Source organism: Aedes albopictus, chromosome 2, assembly GCF_035046485.1.
Source record: "Aedes albopictus strain Foshan chromosome 2, AalbF5, whole genome shotgun sequence".
NCBI classification, from domain to species: Eukaryota; Metazoa; Arthropoda; class Insecta; order Diptera; family Culicidae; genus Aedes; species Aedes albopictus.
In genome coordinates, this window is record NC_085137.1 from 198,822,671 (window position 1) to 198,845,563 (window position 22,893).

Below are 22,893 nucleotides of genomic sequence, written 5' to 3' on the forward strand. Positions count from 1 at the left end.
CAATCGTCATCGGGAAGTGGAAAGGGAGAATTTTTTATGACGGCTTGAAAAATACGTGTTTTTTGTGTCGAGCGGTGGGTCACCGAAAGGACACCTGCCCCCAACGGCAAAAGCGGAAGATCCACGAGAACCAAAAGCGGGAGGAAGCGAAAGTCAGTTCTTATGCTGAAGTTGTGTCTGGAGAAGCGAGCGGATCAGCAGAACAAGAAGTTTCGGAAGAATGGGTGGACGAAGTAATTGAAGTTTTGGACGACAACGGACACCTCTCGGATACGTTTGAAGTGGAACAAAGGCCGTCGAGAAGTTACGATAAAGCAACGGACTTGGAAAAGGAAGTACGCCGTAAAGAAGGTATTGAGAAGTTAGAAGAGGTAGCCAGAGCGATCAAGGATGCGATGACAAACCCGAACGCTAACCAGCGTAGAGCTCAGTTCGCCGCATCCGGTTCCAGTTCTGGCTCTGGCTCGCGTCCGAAAAAGAAATGTACACGTAGAACTTTTTACTAGAATGTATTAACATTGCTTTTTTTTAGAAAAACATATTTTTTTCTTGACTCTCGGCTCCGTAAAGTTTTGTATAAAACGAATGAGCCTAAATAAATAAACCATCTGAATAAAAAAAAAAAAAGAAGTGTAAGCATATACCAAAAACGACACAAAACGAGACAGTTAAAGTTAGACAAAACATTTGACCTAAAACGTTAATATTTATTTCCCCCCTGAGGAAGACACTATCTCCGTGTCGAAACGTCGGGTGAATAATAAAACTCGTTTTTTGAACCCTAAGACTGCGTAGCCGTTAATCTGTAGAGAAAAAATTCAACATGCTGTAACTTTTCATAGAGTGCATCAAAAAATCTCAAATTTTGATTGTTTCTCAACCTATTATATGTGCATCATTGGTACAAATTTGGGCTCGATTGATAATTTTTCGTGAAGTTAGAACCGTTCGGATAAAACACTATTATTTAGACAACTAATTTTTGAACTGTCATATCTCGGAATTCAGTGAACCGAATTGAATGATTATTTTAACGTTTATCAACAATATATTGATACTTAATACAACGTTGTAAAATGTAATATTTTCTCACGGCGAATTAAGTTATACCGGATTGAAATTTTTACCCATATAGAGGAAAATAAGTCAAATTTGCAATACCACACAAAAATTACTAAATGTGTTCTTCCTTCAATCTATATAGGCTCTAATATATCTGATTAGAGATAACTTGAGAACAGAAGTGGAAAATCTTTGGATATCAACACTAAAATTTATTGACATTGATGTAAAAAAATTACATTTTTTCGAGAAAAATCCAAAAAGTTTTTTGTTTTTATTTTTATTTTCGAGACTTTCAGCCCGAGGCTGGTTCGTCTCCGGAGAAATGTACGAGTCAAAACAAATAACATATCGTTGAGTCTATTTGTGCTTACTTAATAACCGCTCGATTTTTTTCGCCTGTCTTCGGGACATCCAAATCCAAAAAGTGTCAATCCATAACTTTTTTCAACGTTTAAAAAGTACCTATGTTTTTTATAGTTTGTGAAGCATTTACATATTGTTAGCGTACGTTAAAAATTTTATTCAATTCGGTTCACTGGTTTCCGAGATATGACAGCTCAAAAATGAGTTGTCTGAAAAATAGTGTTTTACCCACGGTTCCAACTTTGCGAAATATTAATCAATCGTGCCCAAATTTGTACCAATGATGCACACATAATAGGTTGACAAACAATCAAAATTTGAAATTTTTTGATGCGCTCTATGAAAAGTTATAGCTTGTTGAAGTTTTTTGTGAGAGAAAAAAAAGTTGCCTATCCTAAACATTTTGGCCATCCCCTGTACATACATACTTACCTCACTCCAGCGACGACCCGAGTGGGATCGAACCGAACGAGACACCGTTGTACAGTACTCCACATGAAAATGCCTCGTACTCTTCAATGTGGCTGATGATTTTCTCAGGCACACCTTTGCGCTTGAGGGCCCCCACATGTTTTAGTGATTTGAGACGTTCTAAAGAGTTTTCATAATCAATGCACACCGAGCAAACAGACTCTTGGATTGATATTGTTCGCGACAATATGGTTCACACAGGATGTCTGGCACCTTTTCCCACTACAACTTCAATATTTTTTCTCTGAATCAATTGATATATCCACATTTGAGATCAATGAACAGATGTTGAGCCCTCGTACAACACTTATTTTGGCCCACGCCATAAAAGCCTAGAAAGAATTGTCAAACGATCGCTGTTACATAGGAAAAACGGGACACATCATCGTTTTTGATTCATACTGGTTTATTCAGATATCTAAATAATTTCAAAAATAATTCAATAATAACATTTATGTATATTTCTCATATACAGTAAATTTAATGTTCTCGCCATGATGTATATTAAAATTAATAAATATAGTTTTAATTTTCTTATATACCTCAAATGTCTATATCTCTGGTTTTCATTACCACTACTTGTCTTAAAATCTAAAAAAAATGACTTATTTCATTAATACTAGCTTTATGTCTCATTTTGTTTATTCACTGCAGAGTGTATGCTTTTCTATTATTTTCTTTTTTCTTTATTTTGCTAAGAAGATTAAAACGTTTCTTTCCTTATAAAAATGATGTTGCAATCGCTTCTCTTCTCTTTAATAGTCGACAAAATGTCCGCTGTCCTTCCTCTTCCTCTGGTATTGTCGCGACTCGAGAGTAACAGATCTATGTATGCGTTTCCTTGTGTTGTCTAATCCATAACAGTTCATCGTAAAAACACTGAGAATCACCATTGTGAATTGCATTTATGTTCGTTTTAGCATTTTTATGTAATAGAATAGTGTGTCCCTACGGACACAATGACTGGTTTGTTTGCTTTTTTTCTCTCATCAGAACGATAAAATACACATGTGTGAAAAGAAAATTCAATAACATATTGGACGACAGTTCCTGTGTAATTTTATTTCACCAAAATAAAGAAAAACAATAAATATACATATTTTTAAAACATATGTAAAAACACAACCTTGTAGAAAAGAAAACGGATAAGTATGTTTATAATTAAACTTTCAACGCCTTAATAGGGCTCGAGACCATACTATTGTTGGAGAAAGGGCTTCCTAGTTCAGCTCGCTTCCGAGTAAACTTTCTGGCAAAAATGAGTTCAAGTTGGAAGGTGTGCTCCGTTCGGTGGCTCCCTCTATCGGTGCCCAGAACATACTGGTAGTTCCAGTACTTGCCGGTGGCCATCCGGAGCCCCATGTGTCAGCGCCTGGAAAAAAAGAGAATGTAACAATTAGTTGAAGTGAAATGTTATTCGGAAAAAGTAGCCCAATTCCCAGTCGCAGGAAGGATTCACTCAAAATATGACACCTACCACCAGTTCTGGGAGCCTGACGCCAAGATTGCGCCACACTTGTCACGCCACCACTGCTATTCGGTGGAGCAACCATGGCGCTACTAGTGATGCTTCCAGCCTGTGTTCCAAGTTGCTGTAGATAGGCCTGCACCTCGCTGTCGCTGGGACACTCGGCCCCGATGGTACTGGTACCGAGGGGGCAGTTGTTGAGCGCCTGTTGAGCCTTGTTTGCTTCCTCGCGAGAAGAGTATTTGATCAGTGCCAAACCGTGATTGGCATACAGCTGTAGATTTTGCAATGGCCCGTGTTGCATGCAGAGCGTCCGTAGCGTAGCGACATCAATCTGAAACCATCGAATCGGGTGAGAAAATGACGACACTAATAGCTATCATGAGTAGAACGTACCTGTGAAGTTAGATTTTTCAACAAAAGCCACGAAGATCCCCATCCGACTCCACCGGGCCAATTGCCGCCTGATCCGGATCGTTGAACACCGCTGCTATCGGGCCAGCCATTAGCGGCAGCTGAAACGTTCTTGTTAGCACCCAGTCCCGGTGGTGGTCCACGCGTGGTTTTTCCCACCGGTGCTCCCCAGAGATCAGAACTACTGCTGGCAGTAGTGGATGATGTGATCGCATCAGGCCATGTTTTCTTGGCCGGATTGCCAGCCAACTTCCCGCCGGTAGGGTGTGCTGCGTTGAAGCCCCAGGTGGAAGACGCGAGACCCATCGAATCCGTCGGCGATGGTTTACCACTGGTACCGAACAAATCCGCCTCTTTGGCCGTTGCAATGGACAATGGACTGCGAGCTACACTACCGGGTGTAATACTTGGATCTTCGTCAATCTTCATCTGCGCCCCCTGGAACGAAACAAAGGAACATGATCAAAATTTCGGTTCTTCCAGAACTTGCGGGGTAATGCGTTCGAAAACGCCGTGCGATCACCTTTACCTTCCACGGTTTGCCTGGTTCGAACTCAGGCACTAGGTCGGAGAATGCTGCGTTATCCTGCGGGGAATTCCAGTCCTTGTTATCCGGATCGCTTCCAGTCGAGGTTTGATCGGGCCAACCATCAGCCATGTGCGAGCGTCCCGAAGACCACGTTCTAAAATGTATAACATAATTTTTAGTTTCTTTCGCCAACCTATACTTATAACAGTGTGCAAAAAAATATATTATTCAAAAAGTTAAGGTGTTCAAACAAAAAATGAAGGAATTATTAGGGTAAAAGTACCAATTGTGGTGCTAGTACTAGTAGTTTCTTGTGGCTAATAATTTAATTTAATCAAATCAAAACATGATAATACCACATAAGGTTGATACAAATTTAATTTTGACTTATTGTCTCCCCTTTTTGAATTTTGGCTGGGCTTTGAATTTTGAGAAGGCAGATAAGAAATATGTATTTATCAAAATATCGGGGCTTTAATATTTACGGTGGATTAGATTAAATGCTCAATTTGCTAGAAAAAAAAAAACATGGGAACTGTCATGACATTTTAATATAAAATCAATTTCACCAACTTTTTCATTATTCCTTCGAGTGTATCAGCCTAATTAGTTTCGTCGGAAAACCATGTTCTGACACTTCCTGCTACAGCTCATTTATCTCACATTGCAGAAAAGTAAACGAAAGATGCCCGTGTAACTGCCGGCTTAGAATAGCACTACGGACCACCTGTTCCGGGGGTAAAAATCAACCAAAAGGGTAATTCCAATCCAAGGTGTCAGGCTACTCGTGCTGAGGAATGAATGGTTGGGGGCGTTTAAAAGATGCTCGATCTTCAACTGAGCCCGTAGCGTGGGTAGATCACCTTTTTGGGTTACGTTACGGTGAAAGATCTATCAAACCGAACCCTAGTCCTAACTGCTTCCAACTAGTGGAACAGCATATTTTAATAATCAAAGGAAAAAATGTTAGTCCTTAGGTGAATCCAACGGAAGCTAACGATCCTTCCGCATCTGGTGGCAGGAATGAGAACCCTATGAATAACGTGACTCCGCCAAAATTTCACATGGCGCCGCATAGGCAAAGTGCACTTTTTTCACTTTTTCATATCGAATTCCTTCTTCTTCTTCTTCTTATTCTGATCGGTGGGTGCTTTTCTTTTTGCGCACTCACCTTCCTAATGGACCGGCATCGCAGGCCATATGTCCAACCTACTTCTATTTATACTCCGTGGAGTTTACAATTCGTGTTCTTCTTTATCGACTGTTTTTTCAACATGACAGTTGTGTATTTTGGTGTGTTTGGCCCGTAGGCTTTACAATTCATTTTAGTGTCCGAAGACTGCATTATTCTTTTTTTATAGTCCGTAGACTGTTACCCACTCACCCCTGGAGGGGGTGGGAATTGAACCCATGACCTTCTGATTGACAGTCAGAAGCCTAACCACTACGCTAGATCCCCCCCCATATCGAATTCCGCATCGTAGAGAAACAAACGAGCTCTTTTTGGAAAGAAAATTTAATTCTCTTTCAGATGCGCTTAGATCCGATAGGTACTTACGAACATTTGATGTGATCAATTTGAGGAGCTCTTACTATGCCTCCGGCGGGCGATCTTCCGGATATTTTGTTAGCCGGCCAATTCGGTGTCTGTCGCCGTGGGCATCGAGATTGATGATAATAGAAGCCATTACCAATGGAAAATAGCAACTACCAAGGCAAAATATTAGTTAATTTTGAAGACGAAAAATTGCATTTTTGATGTAAACAAACGATTTTCTCCTCATCTCACCTAGCGCCTCTACAATTGGGGGTCATTCGAATTCTTCTATTACATTTCACATCTTGTTGTAAGTGATTGGTCTCGGTTTTAGGGTGTAGCCGAGATGGATCTTGAAACAAGGAAAAATGAATTATTTTTCCTAATCAGATTAGGCTAAAATTTTATTCGGTGTTCACTAGTTTGAAACAGTAAGGACTAGGGTTCCGATGTATGGTCAATATCGGTATCATTTCTCGCGTTTTTCGTTAAGGGATCCGATTTTTGCTGAAAAAGGAGCGTGTTAAAAGCGGAAACTATCAATCTGAATCCTTCCTTGCGATAAGGATGAAAATGATCATTGTAACAAAACCGAATACTTTATAACTTCTCAATAATACCCCAATAGATCAAAAATATTGGTGGTTTTCGTTCCGGAAAGAAAAACAATGTTTTTTTTTTAAATAATAATTGTCTTTTTTTCGGAACACCCCAAATTGTTTTCCAAATTTGGTTTCATTAGAATAGTCAAAGCGCACCTGCAGTTGGGCGTCACGAAATAAAATTCAAGACACTGTGCGATAATAATACGCATTTTATCAAGCTTACCCGTCTTGTAATCCTAGAGAGCCCATGTTCGAGCTCGCTGTAGACAAAGTTGATTTTCCCGTCGTGCCAGGAGCACGAGAGAAATCGGTGAGATCATTAGCACCACCGGCGCCGCCTTCCTTTTCAAGCGATGGCAGTTTCCACTGGTTCAGACGTGACTGTTGACTAGTAATACCAGCGGCACCGGCGGCAATTCCAGCGTTCACCGCAGCGCCACCCGCGCTATTATTGACGGCAGCGACGGCGGCGGCCGCAGCTGCAGCACTGGTTGGAAATCCTCCACTGGAGGTCACTGGATCCTTTCCAAGAGCCATGTCTGCAAAGTTGCTTTGCAACGAGACAAGGTCTTGCTGGCGCAGATAATCAGCCGCCCCGCCAAGTCCGGGGTTCATTCCTCCAGGAGTGCCAGGTGGCTGATGGGGGCCGCCGGGTTGGTGCTGCTGTTGCTGTGGTTGCTGCTGTTGCTTAACGTAAATTGCTTGCTGTGCTGCTATTTGTTGCTGAAGCTGGGAGATCTGCGCCTTGTGTTTGTTGATTTGCATTGTTAGCTGAACGGTGCTGACACCGGTTGCTCCACCACTTCGGGCGAGGTTGTTTTGAATGTGCTGCATTTGCTGGGGGGTTAGAATGTAAAATGGATGTCAATTAATATAGGGTCGATACAATTCGAGTATCTAAGAAATTAGAAATCTAAAACCAGAGTCTGAAGTTTAGACCCATGACAAAGTATTGATTGTTTGAGAAAATCAGGTAGATGTACTTACTCGTATCTGACTCAGTAGCTGGTTGAGTAACAACAAAGTCGTGGGAGCGAGCGGTTGATTCAATATCTGGTGGTTCAGAAAGCCGGCATGCACTGCCATCTGTATCTGCTGGACGAGCATTCTCAATTGTTGAGTCGAGGGTTGTGCTTGGGCGGCGTTTTGTGGATTCGATGCATTAGCCGCTGCAGTCAACGGGTTCGGTCCCTGCGAGTACGACGAATGACCACCGGCCACTGGGCCTTGCGACAGGTACTTGATATTGTTCAATGCAGCCAGATTGGGATTGGTGCCGCCAACACCCGGTAGATTATTCAGAAGATTTTGCTATTTTGAAGATATCGGTTAATTATGGTATTTTTATTGAACTGTTTTAGATCGATTGTCTTCAAATTCACTGGAAATTTGTCCGGATGAATGAATACAAATAATATTACAGACAGGAAATATCATATCTGTTTGAACAAATTAGAAAATTAGTTAATAAGAAAAGAAATGGATTTTCCTTATGATACAAACTTTTTTATTTCAAAAATCTTTATTCGCGGACAAATTTTCAATTAATAGATACAAATTAATAAAAATAAATAAATATAAATTGGCTTACAAATGAAGTACACACCTGTGAAAATGGCATTCCCGATCCATGACCCGCTGGGAATCGGTTGGAGAAAGGAGTATCGAATCCACTAGCTGAATGATCATCCGGACGCCTCCAATCACCCAGGCCACTAGCCGCACAATGACGCTGCAATATATCCAATGATTCGTCGAAATTCATGTTGGTGTTGCGGAGGGCACACTCAACGTCTTCCTTCTTGAAACCATTTTCGCAAAGCATCCGAAACTGCTTGCTGTTCCGAATAAAATCTGCCTGGCTCAGTTTGTTCTGTGGTTTATTCATGTTCCAGTCCCCTCCGGCACCCCCACCGCCTCCAATCATATCACCTGGATCAGGCCACCCACCGCCGCCTTGCTTCCCTTTGTTCCAGAGGCTGTTTTGACTAAAATCATTCCAAGGGCCACCAGCAGCACCTAAACCTTTGTCATCCCAGCCACCGTCATCTCCCCAGGAACCGTTCAATGGCATTCCTTGGTTCTGACCCCACATATTGTTGTCCGGTTTTATACCAGGATTCATCCCTCCCAGTCGCATGCCTCGTGCCATCGGATTACCAATGAGCATATTGCCAGCAGGATTTCGTGATACGGAGTTCCGAGAAACATTGTCGGGCATATCTTTCCAATTGGATGCGTTGGAGTTTTGACGTGACAAAGGACCCTGATTCCAAAGCGCGTTGGGCCCATCATCCAACGATGGCCTTGTGTTTAGTGCAGGGGATGCATCATCCCATGCTCCTGGCAATTTATTGGGAATAGGGGCGTTCCATTGGTTGCCTGATCCTCCTGCTACCGGAGGAATTGGTCCTTGTGCAATTTTTGCAGCTGCCGGAAGATTCGGTACATTCGGTTGGTCCCACATTCCAACGTTGCCATTAAGACGACCAGATATACCACGTGGATCACCACGAATATCACGAGTTGCGTCCAATGGTGTGTTTTGCCCAATAGGACCTGGAATATTAACGGACGGGGCTGCCCCACCCCTCCCATCCCAACCTGAAACAGCTGGAGGAACTGCAGGATTTGCACCAGCGTTACCTCCAATCACGCCAACTCCACCCCAATCGTTTTCCTTTTTAACCGTTGTCGGATTAGGACCCGAAGGATTTCCCGGTGGCCACATGGCAGGGTTGTTCTGACCCCAAGCAGGTGGAGCAGCCGTTTGTGGATTGGCTGATGCACCCCCATTCCAAACACTAGCCTCGCCCGAATCATCGTCTTCGCCCCAGGTCCCACCGATGTTGGATGCCGGTCCCCAAGGAGCCTTCTGTACTGGCTGCGGAGCTTGAGGCGCCCCACCATTCCGCAGGTTTGCCTCCCACAGCTCTGTTCCGTTGTTCGTGTTACAAGGCTTCCAACCCGAAGCGGACGCATTTGGTCCATTTCCTCCTCCGGCTCCGCCCGATGGGGCATTGGTTTCTGGTTTTCCGGGTTCAGGGGAGCAAGGTACCTCCCAATTCGTATCCTGATTGACGTTCTGGCATCCCCAGCCATCCTGACTGAACAAAGCTTCACGCATATTACTAAGCTGTTCCAATTGGCTCTTTGCTGCAATATTTCCGTTGTTGGCAAGGGCTATCTGCTGCTGTTGTGGTGGTTGCTGCTGTAGAGAAACGGAACAAACAGAAATTTTGATTTGAATATTGAGATAGCAGATATGTAAGTTTGCTTATGTTCATTAGTCTGAGACACGGTTACATGGGAAAAATGGAAAAAAAATCTGGTTCATGTTAACTTTTTGGGTTCAATTTTGGTTCAATAGCATACAATCGTATAGTATACGATACGATACATACTATGACGTTATACCCTGGGTAAAGTGAGGAAAAACATATGATTTCATTAGTATGCGTGCACCGGTTTTGGCCAGTCTAAGGGAAATTATTTTTCAAAAAATAAACAGCAAATCTATGGAAACTAATAATATGTTAAATAAATGTTTTCAATTTATATTTTGTGGAAAAAGGCATAAAACGGGCATAATAGTTATTTATGCAACGAGTTGAAAAAGATGATTTTTTCAGCACGGGTCGTACATTTAACCAACGAGGCTTGCGAGGTGAATGAATACGAAGACTGCAAAAACACGAGTTTTGCAACGAGTTCCATACAAAATGTTATTCAATGATTTTTTTTTTCATTATACAACTCGTTCAAGTTGCATAATGTCATAATGCAACTCAAATGATTTGCATAATGAACATTTTGCAACAATTTTCATTATGCAACTCATTTCAGTTGCATAATGAACCAGCTAGGAAAAAATGGCTATTATGATACCAATGTCTACACTCCATACAGATTTCGAAAATTGTATAAGGACAAATTTTTAAAGTCTACGAGGGGGGAGTCTGAGATGGGAAAAGAATATTCTACGTACAGTAGACGTCCGATAACTGCAACATGTTTACGTTTCACTTAGCGAACGAAAATCCGATAACTGCAACGCCTGACAGTGCCAACAAGCCATCAATTGACGTAAAATGAACGAAAAATTCATTCGACTGTTCATTAGGGCTAACATGGCGCACGATTTTGACGTTTGGCGGTGCGATAACTGCAAATTTGTTGCACTTACCGGACTTGCAGTTAAAAAGCATTGCAGTTAAACCGTTTGCACCGACCGAACGTCTAGGGAACGTTCAAAAATTACGTCCAACATTTAGGGGAGGGGGGGGGTCTAGAAAAGTGTGACAGTACGTGTATTGGGTATAGAGAAATTGCGTGACAGAGGGGGGAGGGGGGGTCTAGAAATCCCGAAAAACGATGGACGTAATTTTTGAATCTTCCCCTACTGTAGTTTATGGACAGCGCCTTGCATAAAATAGAAATTACGATACTGAATTGTATAAATATAGTTATTGCATTAAAATAAGCACTGGCCAAAATAGAAGTACTGGGTCAGTTTTGGCCATATTCCTTACTTTGATTTCTATTTTGGCCTATCGCGTGTATTTCTTATGGGAGTGGCCAAATAAGAAGCACCCTGGCCAAAATAGACATATGAAAGCTGATTTTTTTTAGGTAAAATTATTTATTTCCCAAGAAACAGAGACAGCTGAATAACAGTTTCTTGAGTTAAATTTTGCTCAATAATTGTCTGTTAAAATCTTATACAGCTAAAATGCTTGTTGGGTTCTTTTGATTTTTAATCAAAATTTATAGCTGTAAACATCATATTTTGTAAGGATCCACTTGTCAAAAATAAATGTATGGTTGATTCATGTCGTTTTCGGTTTTAAACCTGGGTCAGAGCTGACCCTGACTCGCAATAAACGGACGAAAATGGATCCGGATCCGACCCAAAACGAGTCAACATGTAAACATTGTGCAAATCAATCGAACTGTAAGTTGCACATTTTCGTTAAATTCTTCCTTTTAGCAATTAACCCTCTAATACCCAAATTTTTGATTTTGATCTAAATATCATTTTTCGTCATCTAAAATCGGTTGAAACATGTTTTGGAAGATGATTCTTTTTAATTCTCGATTTCGTGAATTTCAGTTTTTGATTTTTCTAATTTTTATTTTTGAACATCCCAACACTTTTATATTTTTCCTGGAAGCCAATTTGGGGAACGGTTTTTTTGAGATGAAAACATTTTGAAATTTTATGATTATTGTTGAAATATTATTATTTTAACTTTTTTTTACAGAAAATTTTATTTTCCGTGTAATTTTAAGGAAAATAATTTTAGAGTGTATTCGATTCCCTTAAACTATTAAACAAGGATAGAATGATTTGGGAAAATTTAAAATATGTTAATTGTAGCGATTCAATACAAAATAAACAATTACTTCTAAAAGGTGACTGAAACATCAATTTTTCAATGATTTTTAAAAAATGAAAACACGCTTTAATGTACACCAAAAACCATTTTGAGATATAGAGAACAGTCCTAAATATCAGCCAAAAATATAAAAAATTTGATTTTCCACGAAACAAAAATTACAAAAATGCTCAAACTATACCCCGTCTAAAGGCGGGATTGGGTATTAGAGGGTTAAACGCACGTAGTTAGTTGGCACATACATTAATCAGTGCAGAACACACCCAAGCGAGTCCTTTATCTCTCACTGAAAAAAAAAACTGCAAATATTGTATGCATGTGTCGCACACATAGATTTTTGCAATTTGTCAAAAATATAATTAATGTGCGTATCGACATATGTATAGATAACCTTTTTCCATGTCCATAGATTTTATGTGTGACCCAGCATGGAAAACGAGTATGTGTCCACAAATAAAAATTATAAATCAAATCCATGGATTTTTGCAAATAAGAATGTGTGGAATTTTTGCAGTGCTCATTTGTTTGAATAGGTGAGAATTTTGATTTTCTGATTTTGATTTGATGGATTGTTTACAAGACGGGCTTGGTGGTCTATTTGCTACGGCTTCTGATTCATATGCAGAAGGTCCTGGGTTCAATACCTGACCTGTCCCTTTCCTTTGCATTTTTCTGTCCACTTTCTCTATACTCTCCTCTCTACATATACTGTACATATGCTAATTGTATATACATATGTTCATAGCCATCGCTAGAACCAGAAACGGTTGCAAAGCCGTTTCCCTTTCTGCCAACTTTCACAGCACAGTGTCAATCTATTATATAACGTCTACAAGTTATTATTATTATTATATATTATTAAATACACTTTACCAAATAAGTTGGCATTCGTGTCCATAACCTACAAGTTATGCAATCAAGCGAACTATGCAGCAATATCTCAAGGACAGACTTGTTAGAATCCCAAAATGGCCGACTTTGGCACCTACTCACGATTTTGAGCGCACAAATCTCTTCGTAAACAAAACCAGCGCACCTGATCTTCTTATTTTAAGCTTATTTCAAGTGAGCAAGAACAGAATAATCAAATGCACTGCTGTTTGAAGTTTGCTTCTTGAGATTTGTGCGTATGTAGTTCTGATGCACTGTTCAAGCCAAGGTTCAAGCGGGATTTGAAGACGTTTGTTCTTAAGAGTAATAACAACACTAATCCATCACCTTACTCCTGGCATCCACGCACCAATGTGCGAACTCTCTGCCAACCATATCCCACACTCTAAAGAATATACACGTCCGATTTACGTGAAATAACACGTAGCTCATCCTTATTAAGCCTCAAAAGTTACATGATGTTAGCAACTTTCACTCGATAACCACGTCGTATGCACCGCCCTGTTTGGTGAAAGCCACCTTATTTTCACGTAACTCGTTTCAACGCGTTTGTGTTGGTGTACTTCCGACTTGGAAGTTTTCGCGGAACGAAAGTTACGTCATTTTCCGGTGTGCAAAAACAATTCAATATGGCGTCGGGAAGTAGGTTGGTGCAAGAACTGCTTGTTGATAGAATTTCCGTGCAAGTAGCTGCAAGTATTGAGGTAATTTAATTGTTTAAGGCGATTGATAGTCATTAATTACAAGCGCTTGACCTTTTCATTAATTTCAGAAGCTAGAATAGATGTTATTAGTCCAGTTCAACGAGTGTTTCAAACGGCTGGACTACAAAGCTTGTGCGTCAAAACACTAAGGTTTGTTTTAAATTATCCAATCTTAGAGGATCTGAACTTTTGTAAATGTATTAATTATGTATATAAGTGCAGATTTGTTAATTACTCAATAATAAAAGACTGATAAAGATTTGTCCTTGAATGTTACATTTTTGTACCAGTTTGTAGCGTATTTAAGGAGGCAAGAGTTTTTTAATCCCTTTGAAATGCAATGATATATTTATTTCACGGTAGGGTAAAATCTATGCTTTTTCATTGCATTTTGTAAGGATTTGAAATCTCGTGTCTTTTCAAATACGTTGCAAGCTGGTGCGGCTGCTTTATTTTCATTCCAAAATGATGTATATATTACGTGAAATTCACGTACAACTATTCATGTTTTCACGTAAAAGATACCTAAAATTCCAGTAGCACTCACCCACATTTCACGTAAACGGTACTTAAAATGTATGTCAAGTTTACCTGACTTATCACGTCGATTAGCGAAGCTCAAATTTATCTAGCTACCTGACATTCCGGTGGAGGCTACGTGAAAAATATGGTGGACGAAAACTATCTATCTTTTCACGTAAATCGGACGTGAAAATTTTTCAGAGTGCACCAACACTCCGATATCCGCATGAGTTTGTGCAGACGCAGAGGTATATTCGGTCTGATGTAGATAAAACAATTGCAATCATCACTTCCGTCCCCTTCCCCACATTGACCTGTAACCTGACGTGGCAGGCGGCATTGTCGCCAAAAAATAGAAGATCACCAACGCTCACACACTGAAGATGCCTGCTAGTCCCCGACAGATAATCTCATTGGTTCCTTGTGTGGATGTGAGGCAATAGCGGAGTGGCACCCAAGTACAGGCGGTCCATCAAGCTAAGGGTCAAGCTTATGATTTGATGGATTGTTTACATTCATTTTGACAGATGGACCCCCGTACGGGTTGGATCGGAAAAACATCGGCAGAGCGAACCTAGAGCAATTCTATACATATGAAAGTTCATGTTAGACGTATTTTTATCAAAACTTAGTTGTATTTAAAAACTTTTTGGACAAAAACTAAAAATTGTTAATGCTTTTTTCATTTGTCAACCCCTACGAACAATCTGCTATACGACTTCGTTACAACTATTTTTTTTCAATGAATGGACTCTTATTCTCGATAGTAGATTCCAAATCTGGCCTTGAATCTCTTAAGGTGATATGGGACGCCGTGTTATTTTTCCTATCTTCTCTCTCTTTCTAACAATTTGCCTCGCGATTTTGAAGATGGTAATCTCGATTTCTATCGCACAGAAGAGGCTGAAAAACAAGCAGCATATGCACTGCAAGTGAGCATACACAATGATAAGTTTTAGTTTAGGGTCCATATAGCCAAGGCGGTAAACGCACGGGTATTCAGCATGACCATGCTGAGGGTGACGGGTTCGATTCCCGGTCGGTCCAGGATCTTTTCGAAAAGGAAATTTCCTTGACTTGGGCATAGAGTATCTTCGTGCCTGCCACACGATATACACATGCAAAATGGTCATTGGCAGAGGACGCTCTCAGTTAATAACTGTGGAAGTGCACAAAGAACATTAAGCTGAGAAGCAGGCTTTGTTCCAGTGAGGACGTTACGCCAAGAAGAAGAAGAACAGGTTTTAGTTACATAATATGAAGTAGAATCTGAAATTATCATCTGAGTAGCAACACAGCAATGGCGGATATTTCCTCGACCGTCCCGTTCGTCCTTAACGAAGTTTGTTTTTACGAAATGGAAACAGTTTTGTAAATTGTGATATAAATCTCCGTACATTGATACACGCCTAAAAGTATGCAATGCCCTATAATATCATGTAGATAAATCAGTGTTGTTCAAAATTTGTTAATGAAACATTAAAAAACAACCCAAAACATATGAGAACTCACCATGAATAGCATGTTGATGTTGATGTACCGTTATACATATATTTTTACAAAGATAACGATTTTTGATAGCTAAATTCACTGTGCTTTTCACTCAGTACTCCACAAACACATTTTTATATGTAGAATTTAGTAAAAATCAATGTTTTGATAATAAAAATTATATCTGATATATTCCACAAGGCTTCTCTCATCATGTGCATGCTCCTAAGGTTTCAATCTGTGATTATTTTTTAAGATTTGATGGGCATTATCAAAGCTGCCCCAAATTGAAAATCTGATTCTCGCTTATATGGAAAACTAAGTCACCCAAAATATTTTAAATTATCGAATCTTTCTATTGCAATTACTGATACGCCAGTAGGGGTAGGCGGGGCATAATGAGCAGATGGGGCATAATGAGCATCTTGTATTTTCACTGTAAATCTTCAAATTAACAAAACAAATTGCTTGATTGTAGCCTTATTATCTAAAATCCAATGAGTTGATGACAAAAAATTAGCCAAAACTCCGTTTACCTTGAAAAATTTATCAAAATGCGTAAAGTGGTCATGTACTGGGAAAATATTATAAGAATCAGGTGACCTAAAATAAGGTTTTGGGTATTGAAATCACAACTTAGTGGGCATCTATCGATTTTCTTGATATTGCCTAGGCCAATGAAATGTATATGTAACACTTTTCAACTGTTTGTATAATTATTTTGTTGAAAAAATATGCTCGGGGAAATATTGTTACATGGAAAAATATTAAGAAAATTCTCTTAAAAACTGTCAAAGTTACCCCATTTCACGGTATATTTTTTTGTGGTGATTGGAAGTATAATCTGCAGTTGTGCCCCACTTATCTTTGTCAATGAAAAAAATTATTAGTGACAAAAAATAATCAACAAGTGAAGAAATTTTAATTTTTCAATATTCACGTTGATTACAGACATTCACAATGAAATGTTACTCTCTGCGATACAGTAGTGTATCTAAAAAATAAAAATCAATTGCCATAATATTGACTGATTTACAAACGTCAAATGCCTAACATTTTTAATATTCTTTTTCTGTGTTATCATACAAAAGCTTCGTTTTAGCATACGCGTAACTACAGCGCATTTGGTCCTCAGCTACAAAGGCATGCACGCTTGTGTTTCGATTCTGGAACAGCTTCAAGATTTTTTTGAATTATTTTTTTGACATCTTAAATGATCAGAGAATGAATTAAACAAAAAATTGGCGTTGGAATTGCTTTGGAATTCAATTTTTCCTATACACCATATAAATCTCCATACATAATCTACTCAACACTCGTATTCCTTCAATACACGGAGAGAATAAAACGATTCAAAACACACACGAAACACATCCACACCACTTCCGTACCTGTTGTTGTTGTTGCTGCTGCTGGAGCTGCAGATTATTGTTTGCCACATTCGGATTGTGCCCGGTAGGCTGCGTAGGATTCCGATTCCAAGCATTCGGTGTTCCGCTATTTTGACCCTGCTGCTGTGGAGGCGCTTTGTTGGCATTTTGATCCTGTGATTGTGATGACTGCCGTTGCGATTGACTCGTTGCCGGTTGTTGATTGTTGTTGATGTTGCTGCTGTTACTGTTGGCATTGTTGCTATTACCGGGCGTTCCGCCCCATGCCTGTTGCGGTGGTTGCTGGTTTGCCATGCCCCAAGCACTAGTACTGTTGACCGATGTCGGAGGGGTTCCCCAGGCACTGGTGCCATTATTGATGGAATCCTCTCCGCCACCGCACAAACGCATACGGGGCCGAGATCGGCTTCCTTGAGATTCCTGAACAGCACGCTGTAACAGCGTCTTTTCGTTGGCGATCATTGCCAGCAAATCGTCAAATTTCGTATACGAGCTATGTCTTAAACACGACGATGACATGCGGTCAATATTTTGCTCGTTCATCGGATTTTGCGGGTTGTGGCTTAACGTAGTAGTACATTCATCTAGTGGTAGATTACGACTAATTCTAACATTACTCAGGTAAGTATTAAAATCACATTTCAAAGTCACAGAATTAGTGGTTCGCATCAGCTCAGTAATATGGCTAACAAACGCCCTGCCGGCGTCGAAGTCATCCAATGGAAATCTTATGATCAGCGAGCAGCTGTCCGTTGATTGTGTCAAGTAGGTATAGTCAGACTTGTTCGGATACGGGAAGGCCACTTCCGCGCTAGGTGTGATGGAAGTAGAACTTATTTCAGTAACATGCTTCTCGTATGACTTGTCACCGCCGTTGAGTTTACGGTGGAACATTGTCGGAATGTTGGCGCCGCGAATGAGTCGGTCCGACCTGAATCGAACCATTGCGATGTTGGGACTTCTGGTGCTACTTTTCATCATCTTTATGATCTGTTATAGAAAGGTTTAACTCTAGTTGACATATGCTTTTGCACTACGTTCTGAGGTCTAATTCTTAAAGCCAAACATGTGTGATTTTTTCTAGATTCTCGAACTGCATAAAAAACTTTCAATTTTAAAATAAACGAAAACACAAACGCTATACTGGAAGTGACACAAATATCTTTACAGACGGATTCTTGATGTGAACACACATATATTTGGCTCTAAGATATTTTTTTACAGATAAGCCTTATTTTAAATAGACTTTTTTCTAATTTTACTTACAGATTCAAAGCATTAGTTAACGCCAAGAGTTTGTATTGAACCGGTCCAATGGCATGGAGCACCAAGATGCCCTACAACAAAGAAACGCCATTAAAAGTTCATCGCACAAATACTCTGAGCCAAAGAATGTTACCTTTTTCCCTCACGTGGACGGTGTTTAAATCTCCCGGGGCAAGAACATAAGGATGCTGGTTAGTCGAATTTATCACAGTTGTCACACTTTTGCTGTGCAGTGCGTGTTGAGAAGGGTTTCCGCTGAAAACCCAATATTCTTTGTTGGTACTTATGATATCTCCTTCGAAATCTTGGGACCAGTTTCCCAAGTATGGCTTACACTCGCTTCAGCACCACTTTGTGCAAGTGTTTTAAATGTCTGTAAAATAGAGAAATTGTAATGAAATGTGTTATTAAATATATTTAAACATCCTTTCCGTGGAGCTATAAATGAGATTAACGATTCACTCAATTTAAAATGTTATGCGCTGAACACATTTTTACCATACTTAACATGAATATTTTCATGAACTTTTTAAACCATTGGGATCTAATACTATTATATAACAGAGGAAAAAAACTGATTGGTTATTAACGTGGCAAAAATTGTGCAAACCTAATGCTTGTGGTATACCATCTATAGATAATAAATTAGGAGAATAATTCCTTGCTTGTGCTGTGAATATGATTCCGTTTTGGATAATCCAACAAAACCGTAAACGTACGTCAAAAAAATATAATGAAATATATTGCCTTCACTTGCACAACAGTCCTATCTTTGCTGAGTTTCCTATTCATTTTGGTCATTTATATTACTACTGTAATAGTTATTTTTTTGGAACTTTGAGTGTAGGGGTAGGCGGGGCAGTATGGACACACGGGGCAAAATTGACACCCTCAATATTTTCATACATTCGAAATCTTTTGCACTTTCAATGCAGGGAGCATTGACTCCATTTATCTGCAATGTAGTTTCAGTAAAGGAACGTTCGAAATTAGAACTATTATGAGAAAATAATTTCAAGTCGATTGAAAACTGAAATTTCTAAATTATACTTGATTGATTTAGCTGTATTTACATTCACTTATTTTTAATATAAAAAAAAAACTAGTTTGAAAATTTCTCCTCTCGTTGGGGCAGAATGGACACTCATCTATGAGGGAAAAACGATAAGAAGAAAACAAACCACATTCTTTGAATTGAGTATGTTTTTGGTCGATTTTTTGCTGTAGCAGACATAGGACGAAACGAATTCGACATAAAAACGTCAACAGTGGAAAATCATTGTGTTACGCACAGCTGTACATGCGGACAAAACACAACTTTATTCAAAACAGTCCGAATTGAAATTACCTGCATATAGTTGACCTAGTTTTCTGTATTGTTCATCCGAGAAAGTTGTTTTGTTACAAAAAACAGTTATAGGTGTAAAACATGTACAAAATTCACAAAAGTTTTGTGGTGTCCATACTGTCCCGCATATCTGACGACAGACATGAAAAGTTAACATTTTTCAAAACGTTTTTTGAAGAAGATATATCAAATTTATCCTTTAATAATCATGTTCAATAGCTGTTGTATACACCTTTAAAGGATACATGTATCAAAAAAGTTAACTTTTACGACATCTTGCCAAGTAAAATATGCAAAAACCTTAGGGTGTCCATGTTGCCCCGCCATATTACCCGCCTACTTTTGATTTTTGAAGTTCACAAATAGTCGAATACGAAAAACACAAAATTGATATGATGCACCTCTTAAGGCGAAACTGGAAGCATTTTTGAACAAAATTTCACGAAAAAATGGTTTCTGCAAAAATGGAAAACATTTTCCACCTCAAAAAAAAATCAGAAGATACCTTGATCCATACTCTACATGTGCACTAAAACCGATTTTGAAAATATTGCTTCGTTATTGAATAAAAAATCAAAAACCGAAAAAATGAGAAAATGCTTCCAGTTTTGCCTTAAGTTCACTGGATATGGATGTTATTTAGATCCGTGACTGCTTTTTGGATGCTAATCAATATATGGGGGAGGGGGTGTGGACTTGACAATCCACAGAACACACAGGACATGACAGATCGATTCTATAACATTCCCTAGAAAACCAATCCCCAGAATTCCATTCCCCAGAAAACCATTTCCCAGAATGTACCATTCCCCAGAATGCACCATTTCCCAGAAATCCATTCCCCAGAATGTACCATTCCCGAGAAAAGCTTAATATACTCTGCTAAAAAGTATAATTCAATACACAATGTTTATCTTAATGGTATGTATGTATAGGCAAGGATTTTAACATTATAGTGTTTTACGCGCAAATATCTATTTCTTATACGGTATATGTAACAAATTAACAAACTGTCATCATTCCAGTTTCTATAAAATGTTTTGTTCTTGACAGATTTGTGAAAATTGTACAGCACGTGTTTCGCGATGAATAACCAACGTTTTAATTGTGATGTGCAAAATTTACAGAGAAAACGTATTTTCTACTGATGTTGTTCAGTGTACAAGATGTTTATGGACCAGTTTATTTATGGCCGGTTTATATTAAAAAGCTTATTCTGTCGGGGTACTCGGAAAGACTCAATTCACCACGTTTTTCGACGTAAATGGTTGGAGGGATCCATCCCAATGGCTGTTCCTAATTATTCGCTTCAAAGGCCCTTCATTAATGCGGTATGAGATGGACTTTTATCATTATTCCAATACTATGGAATATTGATTGATTGATTTGTCTTTATTAAAGAGACTTGTGGGCTGCAAAACGGTGAGACGATAAGGAGAGCGTCCAATATAGCTCTGGTCCTCACAAGTTCCTACCTCATGCTTCCACGGGTCAAGCGATGACAAAGACCGTCAGCTAAGAGTTGTGTGCTTAGCTGGTAGTGCAGCCTGGGCACTAGTATGGGACATGCTTGTATGGAAAAAATAAATCCTCGCTCCAGTCGAGGATTCTGTATGAACCATATGAACTGTACAAAATTTCAGCGCAATCAGTGAAACTATAATTTATCGCAAGCGGTTCAAAGTTTGCATAGGATTTACTATGGGAAAAGTTACACTTTCAAACAAAAAATCCCAGAGGTCGCCCTTTGTCTCCTTAATTCAAATCGATCAACGCTTCTTGTAGAAAAATCATTTATGAAACTTTCCTTCAAAGGCCGCAACACAATTGGATGCTTGAGGAAAAAGTTATTGATTTATTACCGATTAGTGATCCAACGAACGGCTTTTTGTTTTGTTTTATCAGCAGCACTGTAGCTGCTGCCTTTGGCTGCTGCTGTTTCTGGGGGTGGTGATGCCATCACCTGCACGCCTTATCGAATGATAACGGCTAGCGATGCGTAAACTTTGCAGCCTCCCGTGGTATGGTAGTCCGAAGCACCTTCTTCCCCCGCAAAGATATCCACAAAGCCACCTGGAGATCACCCGACCATCAAACAGAAAATCAAATCGACCACGTTCTAATCGACGGTAAATTCTTCTCGGATATAACCAACGTCCGCACGTATCGCAGTGCGAATATAGATTCGGATCACTACTTAGTCGCTGTATGCATGGATTCAAAACTTTCGACAGTTATCACCACGCGTCGAAGTCGAACGCCGCGGCTCAACATCGAGCAACTTCATAACGTAGAAGTGGCTCAAGACTACGCGCAGCAGTTAGCAGTGGCCCTACCAACGGAAGAGCAGCTTGGCGCAGCTACACTTGAAGATGTCTGGAGGGACATCCGATCCGCCATAGGTAGTACCTCGGCTACAGCACTAGGCTTCGCGACTCCGAATCACAGAAGCGACTGGTACGACGGCGAATGTGAACAGTTGAAAAACGAGAAGAATGCAGCATGGGCGAGAATGCTGCAACACCGTACGAGAGCGAATGAGACACGTTACAAACAGGCGCGGAACAGGCAGAACTTAGTCTGCTGGATAAAGAAGTGCCAGCAGGAAGAACGAGATCGCGAAGCGATGGAAGAGCTGTTCCGCGCTAAGGACACACGAAAGTTCTACGAGAAGCTGAACCGCTCGCGCAGAGGCTTTGTGCAACAAGCCGACATGTGCCGAGATAATCACGGGAATATTCTCACGAGCGAGCGTGAGGTGGTCGAGAGGTGGCGGCAGCATTACGATGAGCACCTCAATGGCGACGTTGCAAGAACCGAAGGTGGCATGGTAACAGATCTTGGAGTATGTGCTCAGGACGAAAGACTTCCGGCCCCTGACCTCCAAGAGATTGAGGAGGAGGTTGGCCGGTTAAAAAACAGCAAAGGCGCTGGAGCAGATCAACTACCAAGCGAGCTTCTAAAATACGGTGGAGAAACACTGGTGAGAGCACTACACAGGGTCATTACCAAGATTTGGGAGGAGGAAGTATTACCGGAGGAATGGATGGAAGGTATCGTGTGTCCCATCTACAAAAAGAGCGACAAGTTGGATTGCGGGAACTACCGCGCGATCACACTACTGAGCGCTGCCTACAAGATACTCTCTTAAATTTTATGCCGCTAGGGATGTAGTACCGGTAGTACCGGTATCGAAATACCGGTACTACCGGCCAATTTTTGGTACCGAAAATACCGGTACCAAGCCATCTCTAGTACCGGTACTTTCGGTACTACGGAATCAGTACTTTAATTATGTGCTTTAATGCTGATTTTAAGGCATTGGTAATAAGTTGACTGAAAATTGGAATCATGTGGAATCTCAAGCTCAAGGCTTTATAGCAAAGTAGATACTTAGGTTGCTTCAATTAGGGCTGAGCATGACAACAA

General features: G+C 40.0%; 2 protein-coding genes and 1 non-coding gene across 5 annotated transcripts in view; 1 reads left to right on the top strand and 2 right to left on the bottom strand.

Moving 5' to 3' along the window:
- The window catches only part of LOC134286671 (uncharacterized), a 276,510-nt gene that overhangs the window by 166,359 nt on the left and 87,258 nt on the right, over positions 1-22,893 (top strand). The gene's annotated exons all lie outside the window — the stretch shown is intronic.
- Positions 2,338-22,893, bottom strand: part of LOC109425152 (protein Gawky) — a 31,044-nt gene continuing 10,488 nt past the window's right edge. The window contains exons 2-11 of one of the 3 annotated variants that reach the window (XM_019700388.3): positions 18,250-18,489; positions 18,117-18,187; positions 16,851-17,840; positions 8,059-9,660; positions 7,440-7,763; positions 6,676-7,289; positions 4,305-4,464; positions 3,764-4,219; positions 3,377-3,701; positions 2,338-3,271 (exon numbers count right to left, since the gene is read on the bottom strand). In XM_019700388.3, the coding sequence (XP_019555933.3) occupies positions 3,120-3,271; positions 3,377-3,701; positions 3,764-4,219; positions 4,305-4,464; positions 6,676-7,289; positions 7,440-7,763; positions 8,059-9,660; positions 16,851-17,831 (4,614 nt within the window). In that variant the 5' untranslated portion in view covers positions 17,832-17,840; positions 18,117-18,187; positions 18,250-18,489 and the 3' untranslated portion in view covers positions 2,338-3,119. Of the gene's footprint in view, positions 3,272-3,376; positions 3,702-3,763; positions 4,220-4,304; positions 4,465-6,675; positions 7,290-7,439; positions 7,764-8,058; positions 9,664-16,850; positions 17,841-18,116; positions 18,188-18,249; positions 18,490-22,893 lie in introns of all 3 variants that reach the window. The other 2 variants (XM_019700389.3, XM_019700387.3) reach the window with 2 other exon arrangements.
- Positions 5,698-5,772, bottom strand: Trnad-guc (transfer RNA aspartic acid (anticodon GUC)). The gene has a single exon. It is a non-coding gene; the product is annotated as a tRNA-Asp (tRNA).